The 25,960-nt window shown below is 48.5% G+C and overlaps 1 protein-coding gene across 1 annotated transcript in view; it reads left to right on the top strand.

Annotated features, from left to right (window-relative positions):
* LOC126419187 (alpha-tocopherol transfer protein-like) overlaps positions 1-25,960 on the top strand; it is a 183,627-nt gene that overhangs the window by 134,267 nt on the left and 23,400 nt on the right. Inside the window, exons 3-4 of the mRNA XM_050086321.1 lie at positions 20,618-20,777; positions 23,272-23,530. Of these exons, the coding sequence (XP_049942278.1) occupies positions 20,618-20,777; positions 23,272-23,530 (419 nt within the window). The remainder of the gene's footprint in view (positions 1-20,617; positions 20,778-23,271; positions 23,531-25,960) is intronic.

Below are 25,960 nucleotides of genomic sequence, written 5' to 3'. Positions count from 1 at the left end.
TATGGCCCACCTGCCAACACATTCACGTAGAACCACACTTCATGAGCGCGAGTAAATTTGGCAGTTGGATGAAACTCACTTCAAACACGCTAATTCTCGATGCTGAAGACCCCACTGCTATGCAGTAAGCACCAACCATATCACTGTATACACTCCAGGTGTATCTCTCAATCAGTCAAAGTACTGTGCAGGATCTAGGCGCACAACTAAATGTGAATGTGAAACAGCTATTAGAACTGAAAAATGAATACACCCCCTACCGGATTAAAAAATGCTCGCAGGAAATTGACATAGCATAAAAATGTTCATTTTGCTGTCCCGAGCAAGCTACCAGAGTCTGTCTGTCTGTTAAAATAATTTTCACTTTGTATACCAGTATCATTGTTGTGTCGGTAGCTGGGCCGACACCGTGAAGTTGAGATGGCTGAAAAGGCAAGCTAGACTAACGCAGACGGGCGTGAAGTACTGGAACAGGATACGTAATTAATGTTAGGAAGAAAAGTACGGAGCAGGTTTAATACTTAACTTTACTCATTCCTTTGTGGTACATCGATCTTGACGATACACAGGAGACTTTAAGTACAATCACGGTATGGCTAATGGCGCCTTGCTAGTTCGTAGCCATTAACTTAGCTGATGGCTATTCTGTCTCTCGGCTAATGAGAGAGAAAGGCTTCGTACATCTGGTCGGTAGCTAGGTTCTCGTACAACTGGGGCGAGTGCTCTCTCGTATCACGAGACCTGCCTTGGTGGTGGCGCTAGGTCTGCGATTACACAGTGGCGACACGCGGGTCCGACATGTACTAAATGGACCGCGGCCGATTTAAGCTACCACCTAGCAAGTGTGGTGTCTGGCGGTGACACCACAATCATAATAATGGCAATCAGTAGTTTGGTATCTGCATGTTAAAGTCCGCCTCTAGGCGTGTTCGTGCAATATTCTAGTTACACGCATCCATGATGATCCCGCATATTTTCGAATGTCATGTACCTTCCTAACTTCAAAAAAATTGTTCAAATGGCTCTGAGCACTGTGGGGCTTACCATCTGTGGTCATCAGTCCCCTAGAACTTAGAGCTACTTAAACCTAACTAACCTAAGGACAACACCCAGTCATCACGAGGCAGAGAAAATGCCTGACCCCGCCGGGAGTCGAACCTGGGAACCCGGGCGTGGGAAGCGAGAACGCTACCGCACGACCACGAGCTGCGGACTCCTAACTTCACTTTGGTCGTGGTGGTGGTGTCGTCGTCGTCGTCAGTCCGAAGACTGGTTTAACGCAGCTCTCCTCGCCAGAGCCGGCCGAAGTGGTCGTGCGGTTCCTGGCGCTGCAGTCTGGAACCGCGAGACCGCTACGGTCGCAGGTTCGAATCCTGCCTCGGGCATGGATGTGTGTGATGTCCTTAGGTTAGTTAGGTTTTACTAGTTCTAAGTTCTAGGGGACTAATGACCTCAGAAGTTGAGTCCCATAGTGCTCAGAGCCATTTGAACAATTTTCTCCTCGCCAGATACCACGTGAAAGCCTCTTCATCTCTGCCTAACTAGTGCAAGGTGCATTTAAGTTGAACCTCCTTACCGTAGTAAAACCTTACCATCTCCCCTTCAATTTCACACCCTACCGCACGTACCTCCAGTGCCAAATTAACTACTCCTTGACGCCTCAGGATTTTTCCTATTACTGTGCCCCTTCTTTTAATCGAGTTGTGCCATTAAGTTACCTGCTCTTCAACTCTGTCCTGTACTTCTTCATTGTGTACGCGGTGTACTCATCGAATCTTCAGCGAGAAAAACTTCTCCCGGCATTTCGAATGTTCAAATAGCGTGCACGGAATCAGCAGCGTTAGATATACTCGACTTAAACCGCCAGCGAGTCCTATGACGTCATCTCAGTTGTCAGTTCCGTCTCCTGCCGCTTAGAAGTGGGCGAGCACACAAGTTCCCAGCTGTAATCGCGGGCCCCTGGCGTCCCCTCTACATGAGAAACCATTTTGAAAGAAATTTTCGCAATTAGACTGTAAATTATTACTCATTTATTTCACGCAGTTACGATTTTGGCTTTGCAGCCATTCATAAGTGCAAGTTGAAACGTCACAAAATGTCCGACGTGCCTAAACGCTATAAACATTCTGCACAACGAATGTTTTATAGCAATATAGTGACTGATCGATTAACAGTGAATATCGTTCAAATACATACTTTCTTGAGGACTGCTGTAAATTTCATTATTTAATATCTATTCTGAGAAGGTCTAGGACATTCTCTCTCTTTCTTTCTTTCTTTCTTTCTTTCTTTCTTTCTGAGTCCGTAACAACTGTGCCAGAAAACGTGACATGAGGATGAAATGTAATCTTTAAATGTTGATTAATTATAAGATTGAATTTATAACAATACTCGATAAATCTGCAGAAACGAATGGTAGGCTGAGATACGCTCGGTTCTCGGCGCTCAGTCCGGAGCCGCGCGATTGCTACGGCCGCAGGTTCGAATCCTGCCTCGGGCATGGATGTGTGTGATGTCCTTAGGTTAGTTAGGTTTAAGTAGTTCTAAGTTCTAGGGGACTGATGACCATAGATGTTAAGTCCCATAGTGCTCAGAGCCATTTGAACCATTTTTTTTTTAGATACGCTAATAGCTGTTAGCTCTTAAACACATCTCGCCATAGGCAAAATAATACGGATATAGCGCGCCTTTTGGTCGCTGGGATATAACCTTGACATTGCCATATAGCCAGTTTTCCTTTGACGCAGCACATACGTTTTCTTTACGGTGGAGGTGGAATAAACACGAATACAAGCATTTAGTTTGTATTGAACGTAATTTTTATATTTTTCGTCTGACTGGTTCGTTGATTTTGGGGAGAGGTCCAAACAGCGAGATCATTGGTGCCCTCTGATTAGGGAACCCGGCGGAGGTTAAAGTCCTCCCTCGGGCATGGCTGTGTGTATTTGGCCTCAGGATAATTTAGGTTAAGTAATGTGTGAGCTTAGGGACTGATGACTTTAGCAGTTAAGTCCCATAAGATATCACACACATTTGAACATTTTGATTAGGGAGGGATGGCGAAGGAAGTCGGCCAAAGAACCGTTCCGGCATTTTCCTGGAGTGATTCAGGGAATTCACGGAAAACCTAAATCAGGATGACCGGACGCGGATTTGAACCGTCGTCCTCCCGAATGCGAGTCCAGTGTCCTAACCACTGCGTCGCCTAGCTCGCTTTTTTTTCCGTCCGAAGCGTCTACTACACTGTAAACCTTATCCAGACGACGCTTCTACCCTAATGGAACACATTTGAAGTTGTGTACACTGCATCCATTAATTTTCGTCTGACACCCTCCGCAGTCTCACAAAACCCTGCTTTGTCAGGCTGTTTGATCCCGACAGTCGGTCATTTCGCCTTTTCAGTGCTGCTTCACAGCAGCAAGATCGTATACTCATCTTCCATAACAAGAAGTAGTCATGACCAGCCTTACATTCATGCATGCTTCCGTAAGAATCGATGAGTATGAAGCGACCGCAGCTCCACAGTTCAGAATGCTCATATTCGTGGAACTACCGGGAACAAAGGAAGTCCTTCAGCGTTGATGCAACAGAAGCGCCTTAATTTGCAAAGTACGCAGCCCGCAACATCAGACGAAGTCGTCCCTTTTCTGATCTCTAATGCCACCCCGTCATTATCAAGGCACAAATAAAAAAACAGCTGTGTGTGACAAATGAATCCTCAATTGGGTGAGGCTACGCCCATCAGAAGCAAAAAAGATGTGTGCAGAAAGGCCACACGCACTGAAAACAACTTGCTTAGCGTAAGGTGGGTGTATACTTTATACCGTCTCCGTTTATTCAGACAGCCAAGCAGCTCATAATTCTTCATGAGGCCCACCAGCGAGACCAGAGACCGTCTCAGTATGTCACAATGCCCTTGTGAGACTACGGGGGAGCAACAGGGTAAACCGGTTGTGGGTTCCTGGTCACTTTGGAATCAGCGGCAGTGAAGCAGCTGATAGGCTGGCCACGACAGCTGCGGCAACTCCATTTGTTGGACCGGATCCTGTCCGAACCATCGCTAAGGCGATGCTAAAATCAACTGTGTAGCTGCATCAGGAGGGAGCACGCTGAGTATTGGACTAATACCCAAAATCATAAACATGGCAAGAGGTGGTCTGTAATCCTCAGCTTGAACTGGAGACAGATTAAACTCATGATGAGACTGATGACTGGCCAGGGGAACTTAAAGAACTACATAAACTACATACTCAGTCCATAAGTGTGGACTGGGCAGTGAGGTGGGTTAGTTTTTATTCTCCATAGTAAAGCATTGGAAGCCAACAGATTTAGAACATTCGGGTCAGTAATTCCTGAAGAAATTCTTTAAGTAAAAGACATCCTATTGCTCTTTAAATGTATCTTCTGGCTTCATTAGAATTACAGGAAGAGCAACCTCACAATGGACTGTTTCGGTACGGGAAACCTGTTTTGTGTCCCTGTGTAAATCAGTCAAACCGTATGCTGTCCCTGCTGCGGATTCGGGGGTAAGAATAGGCCCGCGGTATTCCTGCCTGTCGTAAGAGGCGACTAAAAGGAGTCTCCAACGTTTCGGCCTTCTGTGATGGTCCCCTCTTGGGTTAGACCTCCTTTTTTTTTCTCTAGATTTCCGTTGTTAGTGCGTGCCATTTGGGGAAGGACGCCTTACATGGTGTTTTTCTATTGGTCCATCATGCACCACCATCTTGCATGTTACCTATTGTCGTGTGGTGGGATTTACACCCAACGTCTTCTGGGTTGCCTCCTTCTTGCCTTGTGCGTAATCCCATTCTTAGCACCCCCGACAACTGTGGACCCTTTCAACACCTAAAATCCAGCACGGTAGCCAGTTCGTTGTGGTGGGGTCGTCATGTACCCTCTTGGTGGTAGCCCCCTGACCACGCAGGGATCGCACTACAGATGCCAGAGCTGTTTCCTCCCCATGCATACCAAGGAGTATGTGCCCATTTTGTCTGGGGCACGGGGACTCCGGGCAACAGGATATCCGCCAGGTACCCGTTGCTTTGGCTGGGTGGCGCCCTTGGGGAGAACCCTTGTTCGGAGTAGGTGGCATCTGGGCGGATGTGGCGCAGTGAGGCGCAATAAATCACACCAAGCTGGTGGTTGCACGGCCACCAGCGTCTCTAAGCGAGGTAGAGTAGACTTCGATGCTGTGCAATATGACCCTCAGTCGTTCCCCTCGTTGGCTGCGCCATGGGAGGGACGCCGATCTAGTGCGAAGCGAGAGCCTTACGTACCGCAATACCTTGTCTGCAGCAGGACTGATGGTGACTCCTTTCTTACGACGAAGCCTCTGTTTTTTGTGGAACACCTGGAGGATAAGTTTGGGGAAGTGGCGGGGTTGTCTAAAATGAGGAATGGTTCCATCCTCCTCAAGACGTCCTCCCCAGCCCAGTCACGAGCGTTGCTCTTGTGTGATAATCTGGGTGACGTACCTGTTACCGTCACTCCCCACAGTAGCTTAAATATGGTCCAGGGAATTATTTACCATCGTGACCTCTTGTTACAATCCGATGACGAGCTTAGAGCCGACTTGGAACGACGTGGTGTACATTTTGTCCGTCGTGTACATAGAGGACCCTAGACTAACAGGGTGGCCACCGGTGCCTTTATCTTGGCCTTCGAGGATGATGTCTTGCCCGAGAAGGTCAAGGTGATGGCTTACCGTTGCGACGTCAAGCCATACGTCCCTCCCCCGATGCGGTGCTTCCAGTGCTGGAAGTTTGGGCATATGTCCTCCCGTTGCCCATCCAGCGCTACATGTCGAGATTGCGGACGCCCCTCTCATCCTGATTCTCCTCCTGTATGTGTCAACTGTGGGAAGCACCACTCTCCATGCTCGCCGGATTGCCCCGTTCTTCATAAGGAGTGGAAGATCATGGAATTTAAGACCCTGGACCGGCTTACTTATCGAGAGGCAAAACTGAAATATGAAAGGTTGTATCCTGCTTCCATTCGAACATCTTATGTTGCAGCCACGTTATCGTCGCCCACGCGAGCGACGGTTGTCGTCTCATCTGTACCGCCTTCAGTGGGCCCTCAGGGCCATGCATCTCTGTCTGCCCCCCTCGTACCTGGGGGCAAGCCTTCCTCTGTTGCCCCCTTAGCAGTTGGGAGCAAACCCTCTTCTGTCGCTCCCCCCATGCTTACTTCGGGAGTGACATCTCCTCCAAAACCGGGGGGCTCGATCCCTCCCCCTCCTTCTCCGCCGGCGTTGCCTCTGCCGGTTCCTCTCTCGCAGAAGGGGTCCCTCGGGGCTCTCCCTTCCTCCGTTTCTTCTCCAACCCAGCCGGATGTCAGCCAGTGGCTGAAGGTTCCGCCACCTGCTGGTCGTAGGGCTTCTGCGTCGTCGTCAGTCTCTGACGCTCCTTCAGAGAAGCTCTCACAGCCCTCTCATCCTAAGGGCCAACGTGAGAAGAAGGAACGGAATGTGTCCAAGAAGAAGGACGTTCTGGCGGTTTCAGTACCGCCTGCTGTACATAGTCCTGGCTCCGGGGATGAGGTGGAGATCCTCGCCTCTGCCACGGATCTCGCCCTCACGGAACCCTTGGGGGCCTTTCCTATGGACTCAGCTGACTCTCCCCCAGTGGCGGCAGTTGGCTCTGAGGCGCTGTCTGCCTCTTAGTCGCATTCACGCCCTCCCAGTCCCTTCCTGCTTCCATTCTCCAGTGGAACTGCGGCGGTTATTTCCGCCACCTGCCTGAGCTCCGGATGCTTCTGAGTGTTTCCCCTGTTCTCTGCATTGCTCTGCAGGAAACTTGGTTTCCGGCAATGCGGACCCCCGCCCTTCGCGGTTATTGGGGATACTATAAGAACCGCGCTGCCTGTCAATGAGCGTCAGGTGGGGTTTGCCTCTTTGTTCACCACTCTGTCTGTAGCTCGCCAGTACCTCTTCTGACGCTGCCAGGGTTGAGCTCTCGCTGGCTATTACTGTTTGCTCTGTTTACATTCCTCCGGATGGGGAGCTCCCCCGACATGTCTTGGCTGTGCTGCTGGCTCAACTCCCGCCACCTTTGCTGCTTCTGGGCGATTTCAATGCCCACAACCCTCTCTAGGGTGGGACTGTCTCCGATGACCGCGGTTGGGCCGTGGAGCATGTGTTGGCTCAGCTCGACCTTAGCCTCTTGAACACCGGTGCTCCCACGCATTTCAGTGTGGCCCATGGCTCGTTCTCGGCCATCGATCTCTCTCTTTGCAGCCCTGGACTTGTCCCATCCCTCCACTGGAGAGTGCATTCTGACCTGTGTGGTAGTGACCATTTTCCCATCTATTTGTCACTGCCCCAGTGTCATTCTTCTGGGCGCTTGCCCCGCTGGGCTCTCCACAGGGCTGACTGGCCGGCTTTTACTTCCGCTGCAACCATTGAGTCTCCCCCACGGGTGACATTGACGAGGTGGTCCGTGTCTTAACCACGTCCATCATTTCAGCGGCCGAGGCTGCCATCCCCCATTCTTCTGGCCTCCCTCGGAGGAAGGCTGTACCCTGGTGGTCGCCGGAGATTGCTGAGGCTATTCGCGACCGTCGGCGGGCTCTCCAGCGTCATAGGTGGCACCCATCTCTAGAGACCCTCATCGCCTTTAAGAGGCTCAGTGCCTTGGCCTGTCGTCTTATTGCACGGCGTAAGCAGGAGTGCTGGGAGAGGTATGTCTCATCCTTGGGCTCCCATGTCTCCCCCCTCGCTCGTGTGGTTCTGGATCCGGCGGATTTATGGATACCAGACCCCTATGGGTGTCCCTGGGCTCTCCTTGGACGGCGCTGTCTGCACGGACGCTCCCGCCATTGCTGAACGGCTTGCTGTGCACTTTGCTAAGAGCTCTGCGACTGCATCTTATCCCCCCGCCTTTCGCTCTCTAAAGGAGCGAGCCGAGCGGACGCCATTCTCATTCCACACGCATCGTTCTGAAAAATACAATGCTCCTTTCAGCGAGAGGCAATTCCTCGCTGCCCTCGCCGATTGCCCTGATACAGCACCAGGACCAGACTGCATCCACGTGCAGATGCTGAAGCATCTCTCCAGGGACTGCCAGAGACACATTCTCGCGATATTTAATCGCATTTGGAGCGAAGGCGTGCTCCCGTCGCAATGGCGAGAGGGTGTTATTGTCCCCAACTTGAAGCCCGGTGCGGACCCACTGGCGGTGGACAGCTATCGTCCCATTACCCTCACCAACGTTTTGTGCAAATTGCTCGAACGTATGGTGGGGCGGCGTTTGTGTTGGGTCCTTGAGTCGCGCGGTCTCCTCGCTCCATCCCAGGGTGGCTTCCGTCGGGGCCGGTCTGCAGCGGACAATTTGGTGTGGCTGGAATCTGCTGTCTGTACGGCCTTTGCCCGACGTCAGCATCTCGTTGCTGTATTTTTTGATCTGCAGAAGGCGTATGACACCACATGGGGGCATCACATCCTTGCTACGTTACATGACTGGGGTCTTCGTGGTCAGCTCCCGGCTTTTCTTCAAACTTTTTTATTGCGCCGCTCTTTCCGGGTGCAAGTGGGTGCCGCCTCTAGTTCATCTTATATACAGGAAAATGGGGTCCCGCAGGGCTCGGTGTTGAGTGTCTCCTTATTTCTCGTGGCCATTAATGGTCTGGCTGCAGCCATGGGGTCGTTGGTGTCTCCTTTGTATGCCGACGACTTCTTCATCTCCTTTAGCTCCACGACTACAGGAGTTGCCGAACGCAGGCTGCAAGTAGCCATTCACAAGGCAGCATCATGGGCTCTGACTCACGGTTTTCAGTTCTCTGCAGCCAAGACTCGAGTTATGCACTTCTGCAGGCGTCGGACGGTCCACCCTCATCCTGAACTTTACCTCGACGGCCACCTGCTTGAAGTGGTGGAGACTTGCCGCTACTTAGGAATCGTGTTTGATGCCCGGCTCACGTGGGTTCCTCATCTTACTCAGCTGAAGCAAAAATGCTGGCGGCACCGCAACGCCCTCCGCTGCCTTAGCCACACATCTTGGGGTGCAGATCGCTGCACGCTGCTGCTATTGTACAGAGCCCTTGTGCAGTCCTGGCTTGATTATGGGAGCCTGGCCTGTGGGTCTGCATCACCCTCAGTGTTGAAGTCGTTAGACCCCATACACCATTGTGGGGTTCGGCTTGCAACTGGCGCTTTCCGTACGAGCCCCGTGGATAGTCTACTGGTGGAGGCCGGGGTTCCCCTGCTGCGGATTCGCCGCCATCGACTGCTCGCCGACTATGCTGTCCACGTGCATTGCTCGCCCGGCCATCCCAATCATTGCCTGCTTTTCCCTGCCGTGGTCCTCCATCTGCCCGAATGGCGACCTAGGTCTGGGCTTTCCATAGCTGTCCGTGTCCAGTCCCTGCTGTCCGAACTGGGGTCATTCCCTCTTCTGCCTCCCTTCAAGATCTGTGCACCTACGCCTCCCTGGTGTTTGCCCCGGCTGTCCGTCCATCTGGACTTGGCACAGGGACCCAAGGACTCAGTTCCGCCTGTGGCCCTCCATCGCCGTTTTCTTGCGCTCCTCGCCTCATTTTCGGGCTGTGAGACTGTCTACACTGATGGTTCCCTTGTTGATGGTCGCACTGCCTACGCTTTTGCTCACGCTGCCCATGTTGAACAGCGCTCCTTGCCGGTTGGCTGCAGTATTTTTACTGCAGAGCTGGTGGCCATATTGCACGCTCTTGAGCATATGCGTTCCTGCTCAGGTACGTCCGTCGTCATCTGCAGTGACTCCCTGAGCAACCTCCAGGCCATCGACCGCTGCTATACCTCTTCTCCCCTGGTGTCCTCTATTCAGGAGTCTGTTTCCGCCATTACCCGCTCTGGTAGTTCGGTGGTCTTTATTTGGACGCCAGGTCACGTTGGCATCCCGGGGAACGAACGTGTCGACAGGCTGGCCAAAGGGGCGATCGACGCCCCAGCTTTGGAAATCGGCCTCACGGCTCGCGATCAGCAGCTGGTGTTGCGCCGTAAGGTGCTTGGGATGTGGACTGCTGAGTGGCGTGGCATGACATCCCCGAATAAACTGTGGGCTCTTAAGGAGACGACCGATGTGTGGCGCTCCTCCCTGCGGGCTTCTCGCAGGGACTCTGTTATCCTGTGTCGGCTCCGCATCGGCCATACATACCTGACGCACGGCCATCTTTTGCGTCAGGAGGATCCCCCCCTGTGTCGGTGTGGGTCCCGGCTGACGGTCACCCACATTTTATTGGAGTGTCCCCGACTGCGCACCCTCTGGCAGACTTTTAATCTCCCGGGCACTTTGTCTTTGATTTTATGCGACAATGCCTCCATGGCTGACAATGTTTTACATTTTATCCGTGGTAGTCCTTTTTATGATCCCATTTAGGGGGGGGTCCTGCACCTTTCCCTTTCTGTGTCTCTTGTCCTCGCGTCTCTCCATATTTGTTGCTGTTTTGATGTGTCGTCGGATGGTTGACTCTTTCCCTTTTTTTTGTTCTTGTGGTCAGTCAACCAGTCTCCGGCCATTTTCTTTTCTTCTGTTTCTTTCTGTCTGGTGTTCGTCTGTACTCGTCTTTTCTGTAGTGTTCGTTGCCTAATTTGTGTTCTTTAGTGCCTGGGGGGGGGGGAGTCTCCTTCCCCTTGGGGTTTTAGCTGCTCCGCGACTTTATGTCTCGCCTGTTTTTGGAATGGGGGACTTATGACCTTAGCTGTTTAGTCCCCCTTAAACATCCCAACAACCACCACCACCACCGTATGCTGTGGAGTGGCGGAATGTCTTACATTAGTCAGACCACGAGGACCGTGGGGACCACTTTATAGAGCACAAGCTTCACACACACCTGCGACCGCCGAGCAAACTTGCATTTGCAGAACACTGCACTGGTACCAATATAGAAGTTTCTGGTGTAGAGAGAGATTTCCCAGCCAATAAAGCCAAAAGATGATTTACATTCTTTTAAATGCAGTCTGGTTTTTTAAAATTTGTGGATAGTCTCGCTCATTGTACTATCGTCCGCCCCGGTAGCTGAATGGTCAGCATGACGGACTGCCGTCCTAAGGGGCCCGGGTTCTGTTTCCGGGTGAGTCGGGGATTTCCTCCGCTCAGGGATTGGGTGTTGTTGTCTTCATCATTATTTCATCCCCATCCAGCGCGCAGGTCCCCCAATGTGGCGTCAAACATAGTGAGACCTGCACGAAGGCGACCGGACCTGCTCCGTTAGGGGTCTCCTGGCCAATGACGCCAAACTTTCATTTCCATTGTATTATCCTTTTTAACCTTAGAATGTTACAATATACTAGCTCACAAACCTACTACTGGCCGAGTATTATTTTACCAAATCTTTATTAGAAACAAAAACAAAAATTTAGCTGCGTTTGTAGCGAAGTATCGAAAAAATTTCGTTTCCATGTATCGAGAAAACCCCTTTCAAGTTATCAGACAGTCGCACAAGGAAACGTGCATAGTGTACAAATGTATAAGTACAGTATATCGGACAGTTTCTGTGACCTGGAGACAGCTGCTTCGTGTGTCTACAGCGCGATTTTGCAAGCATCACTATGGCAATGCCTCTTCATAGCTCTAAGGACGGCTACTGTTTTCGCCTACAGCCCTTCGCGCTTAGCAGTTGAAAGCTGTCAAAGCGGCCGCCCGGATGTCAGGAATTTCGTTGGCTCGACTCGAGCAGTGTGTCAGTGGTAAAGAATAAATGTATTAAAACGTCATGCAAGATGCCGCATTTTTTCACGCTTCTCAGTGCTTGAGACGTCAGATCTCTTGAACTGTGACTTACAATGATATATTTGTGTAAGTACATTCAGCGTCATATAAGGGTACTGTTCCGAACAGAGTTAGTAGCAAAGAAACAATAAATTTAAATGTTATGCATGATTGGCAGTTTTTCACGTTGTTGAAATCGGTCCATCGGTTTAATAGGTGGTGTCGAAACACAAACACACACACACACACACACACACACACACACACACACACACACACACACACACACACACACACACAGAGTGTGGGATACTTGTCTATGGCTTTGTTCTTCTGTACACTTTATGATGCAGCTCTCCGTGCTAGTGTATCCTGTGCAAACTCTTAACCTCTGCATAAATACCGCAAACCACATGTATTTGAACATGCTCACTGTATTCAAGCCTAGTGTATCCTGTGCAAACTCTTAACCTCTGCATAAATACCACAAACCACATGTATTTGAACATGCTCACTGTATTCAAGCCTATGTGTTGCTCTATAATTTTTGTTGCCCCTACATACACACACCTCAGCTAGCAAACTGGACCATTCCTTCATGCTTCTGGGTGTGTCCTATTAACCGATCACTTCCTTCTGTCAAGTTCTGCCATGAATTTCTTTTTTTCTTCATTCGATTCCGTACCTACTTCTTTGTTATTCGATCTACGTATTTAATCTTAAAGATTCCTCCGCAGCACCAAATTTCAAAAGCTCATTTTCTCTTCCTATCTGAATTTCCTATACTCCAGATAGACGTCTTAAAATCCGCTCAAAATTTCTTTGTTACGTCTACGATTCATTCCACTGTCTGCATGTCTTACCCACCTCCTGTCCCATAATCATATAATCATGACCAGTCCGTTAAAAGATGTGCTCGTTTCTCATATCTCCTAGAAACTCTAATAGTCACCTCCCGAACGCATACAGAGCACCTCTTAATTTATGAATGGTTTTCACGTCAAATTTCCGTTCCATTCTGTCATAAACGAGTGAGACAGGGACTTCATGCTTCGCTTCAGGCACATGGAAGCCGTGATTTACTTCAACTGAACTTCAACTTAATAAGGCCTGTACTAAACTGTACGTTGTTTCACTCTGAAACTTAGGGAGGAAAATGGAATTGAAATCTCCAGTGGCATCAGCAGAGCCTTTAGCCGTGTGACGTCAGCTACCAATGCAGAGCTCCATTATAATAGGCTGAATCGTCCGCCATGTTTTCTCCAACTTTGAGGATTCGGCAATGTTTCCCTTGTGGGTGGTTAACCTGTTCACGCAACTTTATACAATATTTCTTATAGAATATTTGATACCGCGTGTATGAAATGAAGTGTACCGAACACTAGTTATTGTGTATAGAGACATTTAGAATGTCCGTTTCACGTAATGTAGTATTACACGGCTATGGAAATGTAGGCTTGGAACTCGAGTGGTAGTTTGTAAATATTAAACGTAATTAGGTAAGAGCTCGGTTTAAATGTCTTTAAATCTGGATGCTATGCAGTAACAACCAGTGCATATTCATTAGTTTTTGTCCATGGATAAGCACTTGCAAAAGTGGTTTGTTTTTTAATCAAACGTAGGTACTTTAAGAAATGTGGCATTTTTATTGTATAGAGGGGGGTAAGTATAGTTTTAAGTTAAAGTGAAATGAATGTTCAGTAGTAATTTCGTCTATCGTTTAACCTGTATTCGTTTTGTGTAGTTCATGATAGGCTTCTTGCTTTTTGAATTGTGGTAAAAACTTTGTTTGAAGGTTATGTTACTTGCGCAGATTCCCTTAAAATGAGAATTCCGTTATAAAAATATCTTAATTATCATTCGTCGTAACGTACCTAGATGAGAGGAGGGTTATGTATTATTCCATTTGTGTGTGTGTGTGTGTGTGTGTGTGTGTGTTTTTATGACAATGGCGTGTAAATACATCACAAATATTCTTTTCTATTCTTTTCCTCTTTGCCGTTTGCAGAAATACCTCAGCAATCGAAAAATTTTAGGCGAATTGCTCCACTAAAGTTTTCGACTGTGGGAAGAAACGCAATTGCAGAACTTGGTTCCATTTTTATTACCATTTTTATTAACATATGATTACAATACACAATTGAGTGCCATAATTTGGTGCCTAGTTGTTTCACAGGCAATTTATGGCCAATATTTTTCTTCATTCCGCCTCACCGGGAAATCCCAACGTGCAAAACCGTTTTTGGAATGGTTAGTGCAGTTCACAGCTGAGCTGCCACCCATATTTACGACGAATTCTTCGATACATTTAATTAGAAATCTCCACTCTCATCATGACTCCTATGTAAACAAGTATGAATATCCTATGCTTCGGGGGAAAAATTGCGGACACTTCAGCTGAGGTTATAGGAGTCTTAAAGCACTGTGCCAGGTCGTAATGGGGCAAGGATGTGGCGAACCGATGCCACTACGCGAGAAGACAGCTGAGCAGTTTGAGATGCTGTCCGTATCTGTATCTGGCATCCAGCTTTGTTTGGACGCATTCGGGAGGAGGGTGGTTCAAACCCCTCGCCCGGCCATCCAGGTTTAGGTTTTCCATGATTTCCCTAAATCTCTCCAGCAAATGCCGGGGTGATTCCCTTTAAACGGCTACTGCTGATTTCCTTCCCCATCCTTGACACAATCCGAGCTTGTGCTCAGTCTCTAATGACGTCGATGTCGATGGGACGTTAAACACAAGTTTCTTTCCTTCTTCCTTCGTTTACACGCGAGATCATGGAACAGAAAGCTGGACTAACGTTTCACGTACAGCAGACAATGTGGTTTGCTCAATTTCAAAGAAATTATGACAGCACTCGTCTTCAGGAATTCAAGTGCGTCATGGGGAACCTGAATCTGGATGGCCAGATGGTAGTTCAGACCACGGACCTGAATAAAAACTCCAGCTTCTCATCACAGGGCCACCTTTCTCGTCGAAGCCTATGTAAATGAACATGAGTGAACTAGTGGATACACCTGCCGTTTGGCTGGTGTGCAATTCCAACATAGGCACAATGGGCCAGCAGTTACACTGTACTACTTGAGTATTCGGTTTTGACCGGTTGTGTCTTTGTTCCAGTCTTCTATTAGTCCATCTCATCCTCCTCCCACCCTCTCTGCATCTCTCGTCCTCCCCCTGTCTTTCTCCATCCCCTTCCTCTTTCCTTACTGTCTTCCTTCAGCTTGAAAAGGTTATTGGTTCGTATCCCTGCAGCATTTCGCCCGCAACTGTTACTATTACGTGTAACTAATTTGTTTCAAATCCAAGGGATTTAGGATGAGCTTCTACCGGTAACTTGGTCCGCATGGGCGTATTTCAGATATATGTGAATTATAACTGGCTTACTTAACACGAATTTGTACACACATTTCACCTGTGTCCCTAGCGAAAGTCACCCTGCAGTTTGTGTGTGTGTGTGTGTGTGTGTGTGTGTGTGTGTGTGTGTGTGTGTGTGTGTGAACTGGGGTGTGTGTGTGTGTGTGTGTGTGTGTGTGTGTGTGTGTGTGTGTGTGTGTGTGTGAACTGGGGACCTAGAAACGACGGAGAGGCCTCGTCCCATCGTAGCTCACAGTGGTCCACAACCCCACAACAGACTACAGCAGTCCACCCACCCCCTGCCGCCGACCCACACCAAACCCAGGGTTATTATGCTTTCGGGCCCCAGTGACCCCTCCCGAGCTAGTGCAGCTCTCTTTCTGGGCTGCATACCTTCCTTTTCCACATCGCTTACCATCCACGGTCGTTCCTCCCCCCTATCCCCGCCCGTTCCCTTCCCCTTCTCCCTCTCTTTGGGAGTATGTTCTGTGCCTTCGTCTGGAGACGGACGCTTGTGATTGTAAGAAATAGTTTTTCTTCTTTGCGCTCTATGCTGGCAAGTCTCTGTCCTCCCTTTGTCCTCCCTTTGTTCTTCTCTTTTCCTTGCCTCTTCTCTTTATCCTCTTCTCTGCTGCGGCGTTTGAGGCATCTCTTCTTTCCTTTTCTTAGAGCCTCCCTTCCGCCTCCCTTCCTCCCTGTGCGTGTCTGAAGGCCGACCCACGCGTTCCCGTCCCGGGTAGACACGTAGGACACGTACGTACACCCTGCTGAAGGCCAGGTCCAGGGACGGGTGATTACGCAAGCTGGTACCTTCCGAACGTGCCGATCGGTCCCTCCGTCTGTTTCTCGGGAGGTGTGACCTGAGGTGTGGACAATCATTTAAGGCGGGAGTGCCCTCAGAGAGGGCCCCACGAGGAAGGTGCGCGCCATCGGAGACGCCGGTTATCCTGGGGGATACTTTTGCAATGGTTTCCTCTACTTCAACTTCTGGCTACAAGAGAAAGCTAGGAAAGTCTCAGCCACGGTCACTTCTTCCATCAGTGCCAAAGTTCCTCGTTGTTTCTCGGTCTGACGAAGGTCAAGACTTCTCTACAGTCAAGCCTTTCATTATTCAGAATGGTGTCGACGCCATTGCAGGTCCTGCAAAGTCCTGTTCCCGATTATGAAATCGCACCTTGTTGTTAGAAACAGTGTCTTCCAGGCACAAAAATTGCGGCGAACTGCACTGGTACACACCTTCCCTGTCCGGGTGGAAGGGCACTGTACTTCAAATTCATCACGTGGGGTGGTTTATACCCGCTCACTCAACGGATTATCCAACGAGGACATTAAAATTGCCTGTCTGACCAGGGCATAACAGCCGTACGTCGAGTCATGAAAAGGGTTGACAAGGACTTGGTACCGACCCATACTCTCCTCTTGACGTTTGACAGAGTTCTGCTTCCATCGAACATTAATTGGGGATATGAGATCATTTCAGTTCACCCTTACATCCCCAACCCCAGGCGTTGCTATCGGTGTCAGCAGTTTAATCATACCAGCCAGTCGTGTCCTAATCCGGCCAAATGCGTTACATGTGGCAGGGAACCCCATGAGGGTGATCGTCCACCTCCATCTCCTCGTTGCATCAATTGTATGGGCGACCACGCGGCTTCCTCTAGAGATTGCCCTATTTTCAAAGATGAACGAATTGCAGGAAATTCAAGTGAAGGAAAGATGACTACATTTGCTGCTCGTAACTTATTCGCCAGTAGAAAGACCACTGTGCTCCAATCTGGTAAATATAGCACTGTCCTTGCATCTCCTCAGCCTACTAAGGAGGTAGCCACACAAACTTGCGATCTCACCTTTAGCGCAACGTTCGTCAGATGGGTCAGCCCAAAGATCGCCCGTTCAACCTCCCCACTATCACCTGCTCAGTCTAAGGCTCACCCTTCATTGGCTCCTGCTAAATCACGGGCTCCAAAATCGGACGCCCTGACTTCCAAAAAAGAGCCTACTCGCGAAGATTTTTTACGTATCCCGACCTCCCAACCATCGATTCCTCGCTGCCCTCAACGTCCTGCTTCCAAGAAGGCTCAAAAGAAACGAAGTTCCTCTCCTCCTTCGCCACGGCGTGTCTCATCTACAGTGCCACCCAGCGGTAGCAGCCCTCGACCTTCTTCCGTGTCGCCGAGACGCACTGCTTGTGGCCGAGCAACCAGCCGATCACTGGCGGCAGGAGCTGGCCCCGAGCAAACAATGGATCAGGATCTTCTGCCTCTGGCTGAATGGCGTTCCACGCCGTCGGCCACCGGCTGTCAGCGGTCGTTCAGTTGACGGCAACTGTGGTGAGATTTTTCCGTTTTCTGTCCGCCCTATGTCAATTATGCATTTGAATATCTGCGGAATTCGCTCCAGTCGGGACGAATTGTCGATCCTCTTACGATCATACTCCCTGGTCGTCTTTTGTCTTCAGGAAACAAAGCTGCATCCCTTATTCCCAATCGATCCAGTTTCATCTCCCCCTGTTGATAGCACACCAGCACATGGGGGACTTCCATGATACTATCACCCAGTCCTCTTAAACAGTTCCTTCCATCCTGTCGCTGTATGTCTTTCCCTTTCTGGGTACACCGTCTCTCTTTGTACCGTATCAATGGCAACAACCGATCTCCTTCATCTCCTTTGTCAGCTCCTGCCGCTCTATTGGCTGGTTCGGGTCTTCAATGCCCACCACCCACTTTGGGGATCTCCGTGTCCTTGTCCACGAGCCACCCTATTGACTGACCTCTTCCACCAAACGGATCTTGTTTGCCTCAACACTGGGGACCTACATTTTTGTCGGCCTCCACGTCAAACTTCTCTCATTTGGACCTTTCGGTCGGTACTGTTCAGCTAGCTCGGCGCTTTGAATGGTTCGCTCTTGCTGATACAAACTCGAGTGACCATTTTCGATGTGTCCCTTCAATTACAGCCACAGCGGCCCTATATGCGCCCAAGACGCTGGCAGTTTCCCCAAGTCGATTGGACACTTTTCTCCTCTCTAGCGACATTCGATGACGTCAGTTTCCTAGCATCGACGATCAGGTCACTCATGTTACGGAAATTACTCTTGCAGCCGTGGGACGTTCAGTACCTCGTATCTCCCCTTTGCGCCGGCGGCCCCCAGTTCCTTGGTGGAACGAGGCGTACCGTGACGCAATACGCGAGAGGAGACGTACTCTGCACGTTTTCCGCCACCATCCTACGTTGGCCAACTGTATCCGCTACAAGCAATTACGCGCGCGGTGCCGTCGCGTCATCCGCGATAGCAAGAAGGGAAGCTGGGACTACTTTACCAGCTCCTTTAACATCTTCACTCCATCATCTGTAGTTTTGAGTCGAATTCGACGGTTATCCGGCATGTCTAGTTTCTCCCCGATCTCTGGGCTCACTGTCGCACATGATACCTTAGTGGACCCAGTCGCAATTTCTAACTCATTGGGTCAACACTTTGCTAAGATTTCGAGCTCTTCAAATTACCCACCAGCCTTTCTCCAGAAGAAACGAGCAGCGGAAGTGCGACCTCTTGCTTTCTCCTTTCAAAATCGCGAAAGTTATAAAGCTGTTTTCTCTATGTGGGAACTCCAACACACAATCTCTTCCTCTCCAGGACTGGATGGCATCCACGTCCAAATGTTGCTACATTTATCGGACCGTAGTCTGCGTTACCTCCTTCGCCTTTATAATCGAATTTGGACCGACAGTACCTTTCCCAGAAGATGGCGAGAAGCAATCGTCAGTCCTGTTCCGAAACCTGGAAAGGACAAACGTCTTCCCTCTATCTATCGCCCCGTATCTCTCACGAGTAGTGTACACAAGGTTTTGGAGCGTATGGTGAATTGCCGTTTCGCCTGGTGGCTGGAGTCCCGAAACCTTTTAACACCTGCCCAATGCGGTTCCCGAAAGCATCGTTCTACAGTTGGCCCTCTTGTTGCTCTCTGCACTTATATCATGAACAATTTTCTCCGGAAACGTCAAACAGTAGCGATATTTTTTGATCTGGAGAGAGCATACGACACCTGTTGGAGGACAGTCATCCTCCGCACACTGTTCTCTTGGGGCTTTCGAGGTCGGTTACCCCTTTTTATTTTTGAGTCTATGGCAGAGCGCACATTTAGAGTGCGGGTGAACACTACTCTCTCCCGTACTTTCTCCCAAGAGAACGGGGTACCCCAGGGCTCCGTGCTAAGTGTTGTACTGTTTGCCATCTTCATAAATCCAATTATGGATTGTCTTCTTCCCGATGTCTCGGGCACCCTCTTTGTCGACGATTTTGCGATCTACTACAGCTCTCAATGGACCAGCCTTCTTGAACGACGTCTCCAAGGATTTCCCGATCGCTTCCACTCATGAAGCATTGAAACGGGCTTCCGTTTTTCTCCCAGTAAGACCGTCTGTGTAAATTTTTGGCGTCGTACGGAGTGTCCTCCGCCTTCCCTACACCTAAGCTCTGTCGACCTTCCGTTCACGGACATCGCCAAATTCTTGTGACTTATGTTTGACAGAAGACTGTGCTGGTCTTCCCACGTTTCGTATCTTTCGGCTAGCTGTCTGCTACCTCTCAACACCCTCCGTGTTCTCAGTGGTATCTCCTGGGGAGCGGACCGAGTGGTCCTCCTCCGCCTATATCGCGCCTTAGTGTACTCGAAATTGGACTATGGAAGGATACGAGTACTTTACTCCTCTGCACGGCCATTTATTCTTCAGCGTCTCGACTCTGTCCACCACCGTGCATTGCGTTCTGGAGCTTTTTACACCAGCCCCATGGAGAGCCTTTACGCTCAGACTGCTTAACCTCCGTTATACAATCGGCGAGCTGTCCTACAGAGTCGTTACGCTAGTCATCTGGCTGTTGCAGTTTGTGCCTTGAAAATGGCGGGATGTACTCTCACCGAAATATCGGCGGTTGCTGTAAATGTTATTTGACTGAATTCCCGTAAGTTGTTTGAAAATTGTATAAGCCAGGAGAAACTAAGGTCTCACATTGTCTGTGATTGGTTATTGCACGTTGATGTCGAAGATAGGCGTTGGGTACATTAATGTGGGAGGACTGTGTAATAGCTGTAAATAAATATTTAAGTTCTTAATTATCCAGACGACTTGCACGCTACACCAGACACTGAAGTTTATAGCAACTGTCCAAAGTGATGACCGTCAGCCTGAATCTAGAATTATCCTGGAGTACAAGATCTCTGTCATGCTCTCTTAAATATCCGTGTCCATTACTGTACACTGAGATGAGCAGTTAGGACCCTACCAACCGGTTCCTTTATGAATTTCATAAGCAATCAAAGAATTGCGTACTATCTTTCGGAATAGTGCCATCAAACTTAAGTAGTTCGTAAACAAGCACCACACACGCATTGCTCATTTAGACATAGTATCGCCTGAATTAATTATTAGTGAACACCGAAGCTGTAGCTCAGATCACCATTTTCGGAACCTCTACTGTTGCATGTTGACCCAAAACATTTGACCCACCCTTAATACGGAAACAACTTACATCTCCGGTACTCCAGTTCTGTTCTCAGATGAAATGTTTGTGTTCTTACAGACGACCAGTGGATTGTGACGTTTCTTCGAGGTTGCAAGTTCTCTCTGGAGAAGACGAAGCACAAGATGGACATGTACTACACGATGAAGACGGCGGCTCCCGAACTGTTCGCCAACAGGGACCCCTTGGAGCCCAAGATACAAGAGATCCTCAATGCAGGGTGAGTCCGTTCATATAGTGGGACGGAGGAAGGCTCATAGGACGCCTGCTTTAAGCAAAATATTGCAAAAAAATTTAAATACTGATAATCAGTTACAACGTGGCAACGTAAAATTTCGGTGTTTGTCTTAACCTATTGAAAAGTAAGAAAAATAATTAATTAGGAAAATACCGATTTCTAGAGATTGAGAATTATCCTTAGTTTCTTGTTTATGGTATCATCCCATGGTATAACCAGCAGGGAAGAAGGAAAATCCCAAAAATGTATACAGAAGACATTATATTACTTTTTGCGTAAAAACATTTCTATAATAGATACTTCACCTACTTCACTGCTATCTTTTTTCTTTTTTTCTCGATGTAGTTCTCGGATTTATTGCTTTTATCTTTCAGTTGTCTGACCATTTCACTGTCATCTTCTTGGTTTACTCTTTTATTTAACTTGCCTACTTAATTCTCTTTCTACCTTCCTAGTTCGTTCTGTAATGGGGTTACTGCTTACACACGGATCAGTCGCTTCATGTACAAGGAATTTTAATTTGATCTGGCAACTACCTGCCCACACATGGTTCAGTCATTTAATGAATGTACATTTTACCTGGTTATTTTCGTTATTTTACCTACTGGTGTTTTACATGTTTCTTAGGTATTTTTAAGTAGTGAAAGTTCATTAGTTACCACTGGCACACTGTTACAAATTATTTCATTATCACAGACATGAAACACATGCATTGTTCGATATGTCATTTACCGCCTGTTAACTGTCAGCTGATACGTTCTGATTCTTGTAATTCAGTACTTTTACATGACTTGGGTACAATGCACATCTTTTGTCTACTGTGTGTAATTATTGTATACTGATTCCACTTCAGTATTCCTAATTATTACGTCCACATTGGTGAGGCGCTTTCATTAAATTGAATTTTGGCAATTATTTTGTGTTTGTCACTATTGCATTAATTAATTTTTATGTATGTATTGTATGACCCATTGTCTGAAACTGTTGTTCGTCCATCAGATAATTGTCCCCTTCATTATTATCGTTTGTTACATTTGATAATATTGTTGTTTATGCAGGGGCGTGATGACGATGTAATGTAACACTGAAATTGGTATCTCAACACGGAGCGTCCAGAGCTCGTGGACCAGTGGGTAGAGTTGCTAACTCTAGATCACGGGCCGGATTGGGGATTTTCTCGGGCCGGGTTGGGGATTTTCTCTGCCCGGGGACTGGGTGTTTGTGTCGTCCTCATCATTCTATCACTATTCATAAAAGTGGCTAGACTGGACTGTGTACGGACTGGGAATGTGTACGGGCGGTGACAACCGCGCAGTTTGAGCGAGCCACATCATCATCATCATCATCATCATCATCATCAGTAGTGTTCGGAATGGACGGCTGAAATTGTACTACTGTTTTCTTCAAATTTAGAAACCATCTTCTACAAAGATAGCCATACAAAGATATCTCATGTGAGTTTGACCTTCGCTGATCCATTACCTGCGTAAACCAAGGACTACTTCAGTGATCTACAGTTTATCCTTAAACTTTAATTTTTTCAAGTTGCGTAATTTTCCATGGTAAGCGTCCTTTGCCACTAAAGCGGACTGTACTTACGGAATAGTGTCCCAGCTTAATTAAGCATAACAACTCTCGATTCAACTTCTTTGGGTGCATAGACTTTCGTCCATTGTGGACACACTTGGTGGATGACAGGTACAAAGATAATTTAAGCAAAGTTATTGCGTCCACCATTCAAATGAACAAATTTCTTGATGTAGAATGTGATCAATGACATAGGATATTATCACTCTACCGACGAGTATAACTACGACTCCATGGTGCTGGAAACATTCACTACAATCCAAAGTTTCGCCAACAGCGTAAAGAAAATATTCTTAAGTTTCATAGCTCATTGACTGGATGTCCTGTGCAATAGGTTGACACTGCACTTCTCTACATTAAATTACATTGAAAAAAGAGAAAGATGCAGCTATTCTGGAGAAGCCAGACTTAAATACCCTCCTGGACATCCGAAACTCTGGCAAACAAAAGCTTCTTTCCGACTGTAAGACCCTGAACAAATCGTTCCCATCATTCTCAGTATCAGTCTTCGATGGTGTTAATCTCACAGACATCTTCAATTAGCTCCATCTCCTCCCTCCCTCCCTCCCTCGGTTCGTCTCTGTCGTCCCTCCCTCCAGAACCTTCCCCACTTATCTTTCTGGATCGTTTCGACTCGCTTCTGCACCTCCTGTCTAGGATGGCCTTAACAAATGAGTTGGCCAATTCACTCCCAAGATCATCAATGGATCAATGTCGACTGCACCTTCAACATTTCATGTTTAAGGAACTCGATTTGATCAAGGTGTGAAATTGAAATGTATGGGTCCCAAACAATAACAGTTCGTATCGCTTTCAGTGGAGATCGGATTTATCGATTTTATATACTCCTAATGGGACTACGAAGTCTGACGGCGATTCTTCCGGCCAGGTTCATCACTTACCTGCCGCTGCTGGACAAGCACGGGCAGCGGGTGACCGTGCTGCGCCTGGGCCAGCTCGACCCCAAGAAGGTGACTGGCGAGGACATCTTCCGCATGAACTTCATGGGCGGCGACGCGGCCCTGCTGCAGGACGACGCGGCCGTCCTCACCGGCACCGTAGCCCTCATCGACCTGAAGGGCTGCTCGCTGTCGCACGCCGCCTTGTTCGGCCCCGCGTCCGTCAAGAAGTGCACCACCGTCCTCCAGGTGCGGCGCCGTCTCGCTCCACTGTGCGGTCTGAGCACACAAATTCAGATATTTCCAGCTGAGCGTTACTTCCTTACACCTCGGGTGATTTTCCGTAATTTAATGACATTTCTGTGAATGAGGCAGTGCTCATCCAGTGAATGAATAATGTATGGGAAAAACTATAGAGTTACGATAAATGGTTCACATTTTCAAAGCTCTATCTTTTCCCAAGTACACTACTGGCCATTAAAATTGCTACACCAAGGAAAATGCAGATGATAAACGGGTATTCATTGGACAAATATACTACACTAGAACTGACATGTGATTGCGTTTTCACGCAATTTGGGTGCATAGATCCTGAGAAATCAGTACCCAGAACAACCACATCTGCCCGTAATAACGGCCTTGATACGCCTGGGCATTGAGTCAAACAGAGTTTGGATGGCGTGTACAGGTACTGCTGCCCATGCAGCTTCAACACGATACCACAGTTCATCAAGAGTAGTGACTGGCGTATTGTGACGAGCCAGCTGCTCGGCCGCCATTGACCAGACGTTTTCAGTTGGTGAGGGATCTGTAGAATGTGGTGGCCAGGGCAGCAGTCGAACATTTTCTGTATCCAGAAAGGCCCGTACAGGACCTCCAACATGCGGTCGTGCATTATCCTGCTGAAATGTAGGGTTTCGCAGGGATCGTATGAAGGGTAGAACCGCAGGTCATAACACCTCTGAAATGTAACGTCCGCTGTTTAAAGTGCCGTCAATGCGAACAAGAGACGTGACGTGTAACCAAAGGCACCCCATACCACACGCAGGATGATACGCCAGTATGGCGATGACGAATACACGCTTCCAATGTGCGTTCACCGCGATGTAGCCAAACAGGGATGCGACCATCATGATACTGTAAACAGAACCTGGATTCATATGAAAAAAATGTCCTTTTGCCGTTCGTGCACCAAAATTCGTCGTTGAGTACACCATCACAGGAGCTCCTGTCTGTGATGCAGCGTCAAGGGTAACCGCAGCCATGGTCTCAGAGCTGATAGTCCATGCTGCTGCAAACGACGTCGAACTGTTCGTGCAGATGGTTGTTCTCTTGCAAACGTCCCCCTCTGGGATCGATACGTGGTTGCACGATCCATTACAACCATGCGTGTAAGATGCCTGTCATCTCGACCGCTAGTGATACAAGGCCGTTGGGATCCAGAACGGCGTTCCGTATTACCCTCCTGAACCCACCGATTCCATATTCTGCCACAGTCATTAGATCTCGTCCAACGCGAGCAGCAATGTCGCGATACGATAAACCGCAATCGCGATAGGCTACAATCCGACCTTTATCAAAGTCGGGAACGTGATGGTACGCATTTCCCCTCCTTACACGAGGCATCACAATAACGTTTCAGCAGGCAACGCCGGTCAACTGTTGTTGTGTATGAGAAATCGTTTGGAAACCTTCCTCATGTCAGAACGTTGTAGGTGTCGCCACCGGCGCCAACCTTTTGTGAATGCTCTGAAAAGCTAATCATTTGCATATCACAGCATCTTCTTCCTGTCGGTAAAATTTCGCGTCTGTAGCACGTCATCTTCGTGGTGTAGCAATTATAATGGCCAGTAGTGTAATATAGGTACAAACCAGACTGATGCACTAATAGGACGGTAAAGACAACAAGTTGGCATTTTGCACTCTACATCTACATCTACATTTATACTCCGCAAGCCACCCAACGGTGTGTGGCGTAGGGCACTTTACGTGCCACTGTCATTACCTCCCTTTCGTGTTCCAGTCGCGTATGGTTTGCGGGAAGAACGACTGTCTGAAAGCCTCCGTGCGCGCTCTAATCTCTAATTTTACATTCGAGATCTCCTCGGGAGGTATAAGTAGGGGGAAGCAATATATTCGATACCTCATCCAGAAACGCACCCTCTCGAAACCTGGCGAGCAAGCTACACCGCGATGCAGAGCGCCTCTCTTGCAGAGTCTGCCACTTGAGTTTATTAAACATCTCCGTAACGCTATCACGGTTACCAAATAACCCTGTGACGAAACGCGCCGCTCTTCTTTGGATCTTCTCTATCTCCTCCGTCAAACCGATCTGGTACGGATCCCACACTGATGAGCAATACTCAAGTATTCCGTGAGTGCCCCTACCGCCGCCACACGTCTCAGGTCCAAATATCAGTCAAGTTCGTTCCATACTTTATGTAGCAACATACGTTAGTATCAATAGTCACCAGAGCAGCATTGATGCGTTCTCTGAGCTGTTACTGTCGTTGAAAGTGGGGGTATGTAAACATGGTCCTCAATGTATCCCCAAACCAAAAAGTCACAAGTCGTTAGGTCAGGCAACTTGAAGGGCCCAGAACCACATCATCTTCGCCCCAGGGCCCAATCCAGTGACGCGCCGACCACAGTCTTTTGGTTTAATTGTAGTACGAGCGG

The sequence above is a fragment of the Schistocerca serialis genome, chromosome 9 (genome assembly GCF_023864345.2).
Source record: "Schistocerca serialis cubense isolate TAMUIC-IGC-003099 chromosome 9, iqSchSeri2.2, whole genome shotgun sequence".
Classification (NCBI taxonomy): Eukaryota; Metazoa; Arthropoda; class Insecta; order Orthoptera; family Acrididae; genus Schistocerca; species Schistocerca serialis.
This window is presented reverse-complemented; position numbering and strand designations above follow the sequence as displayed.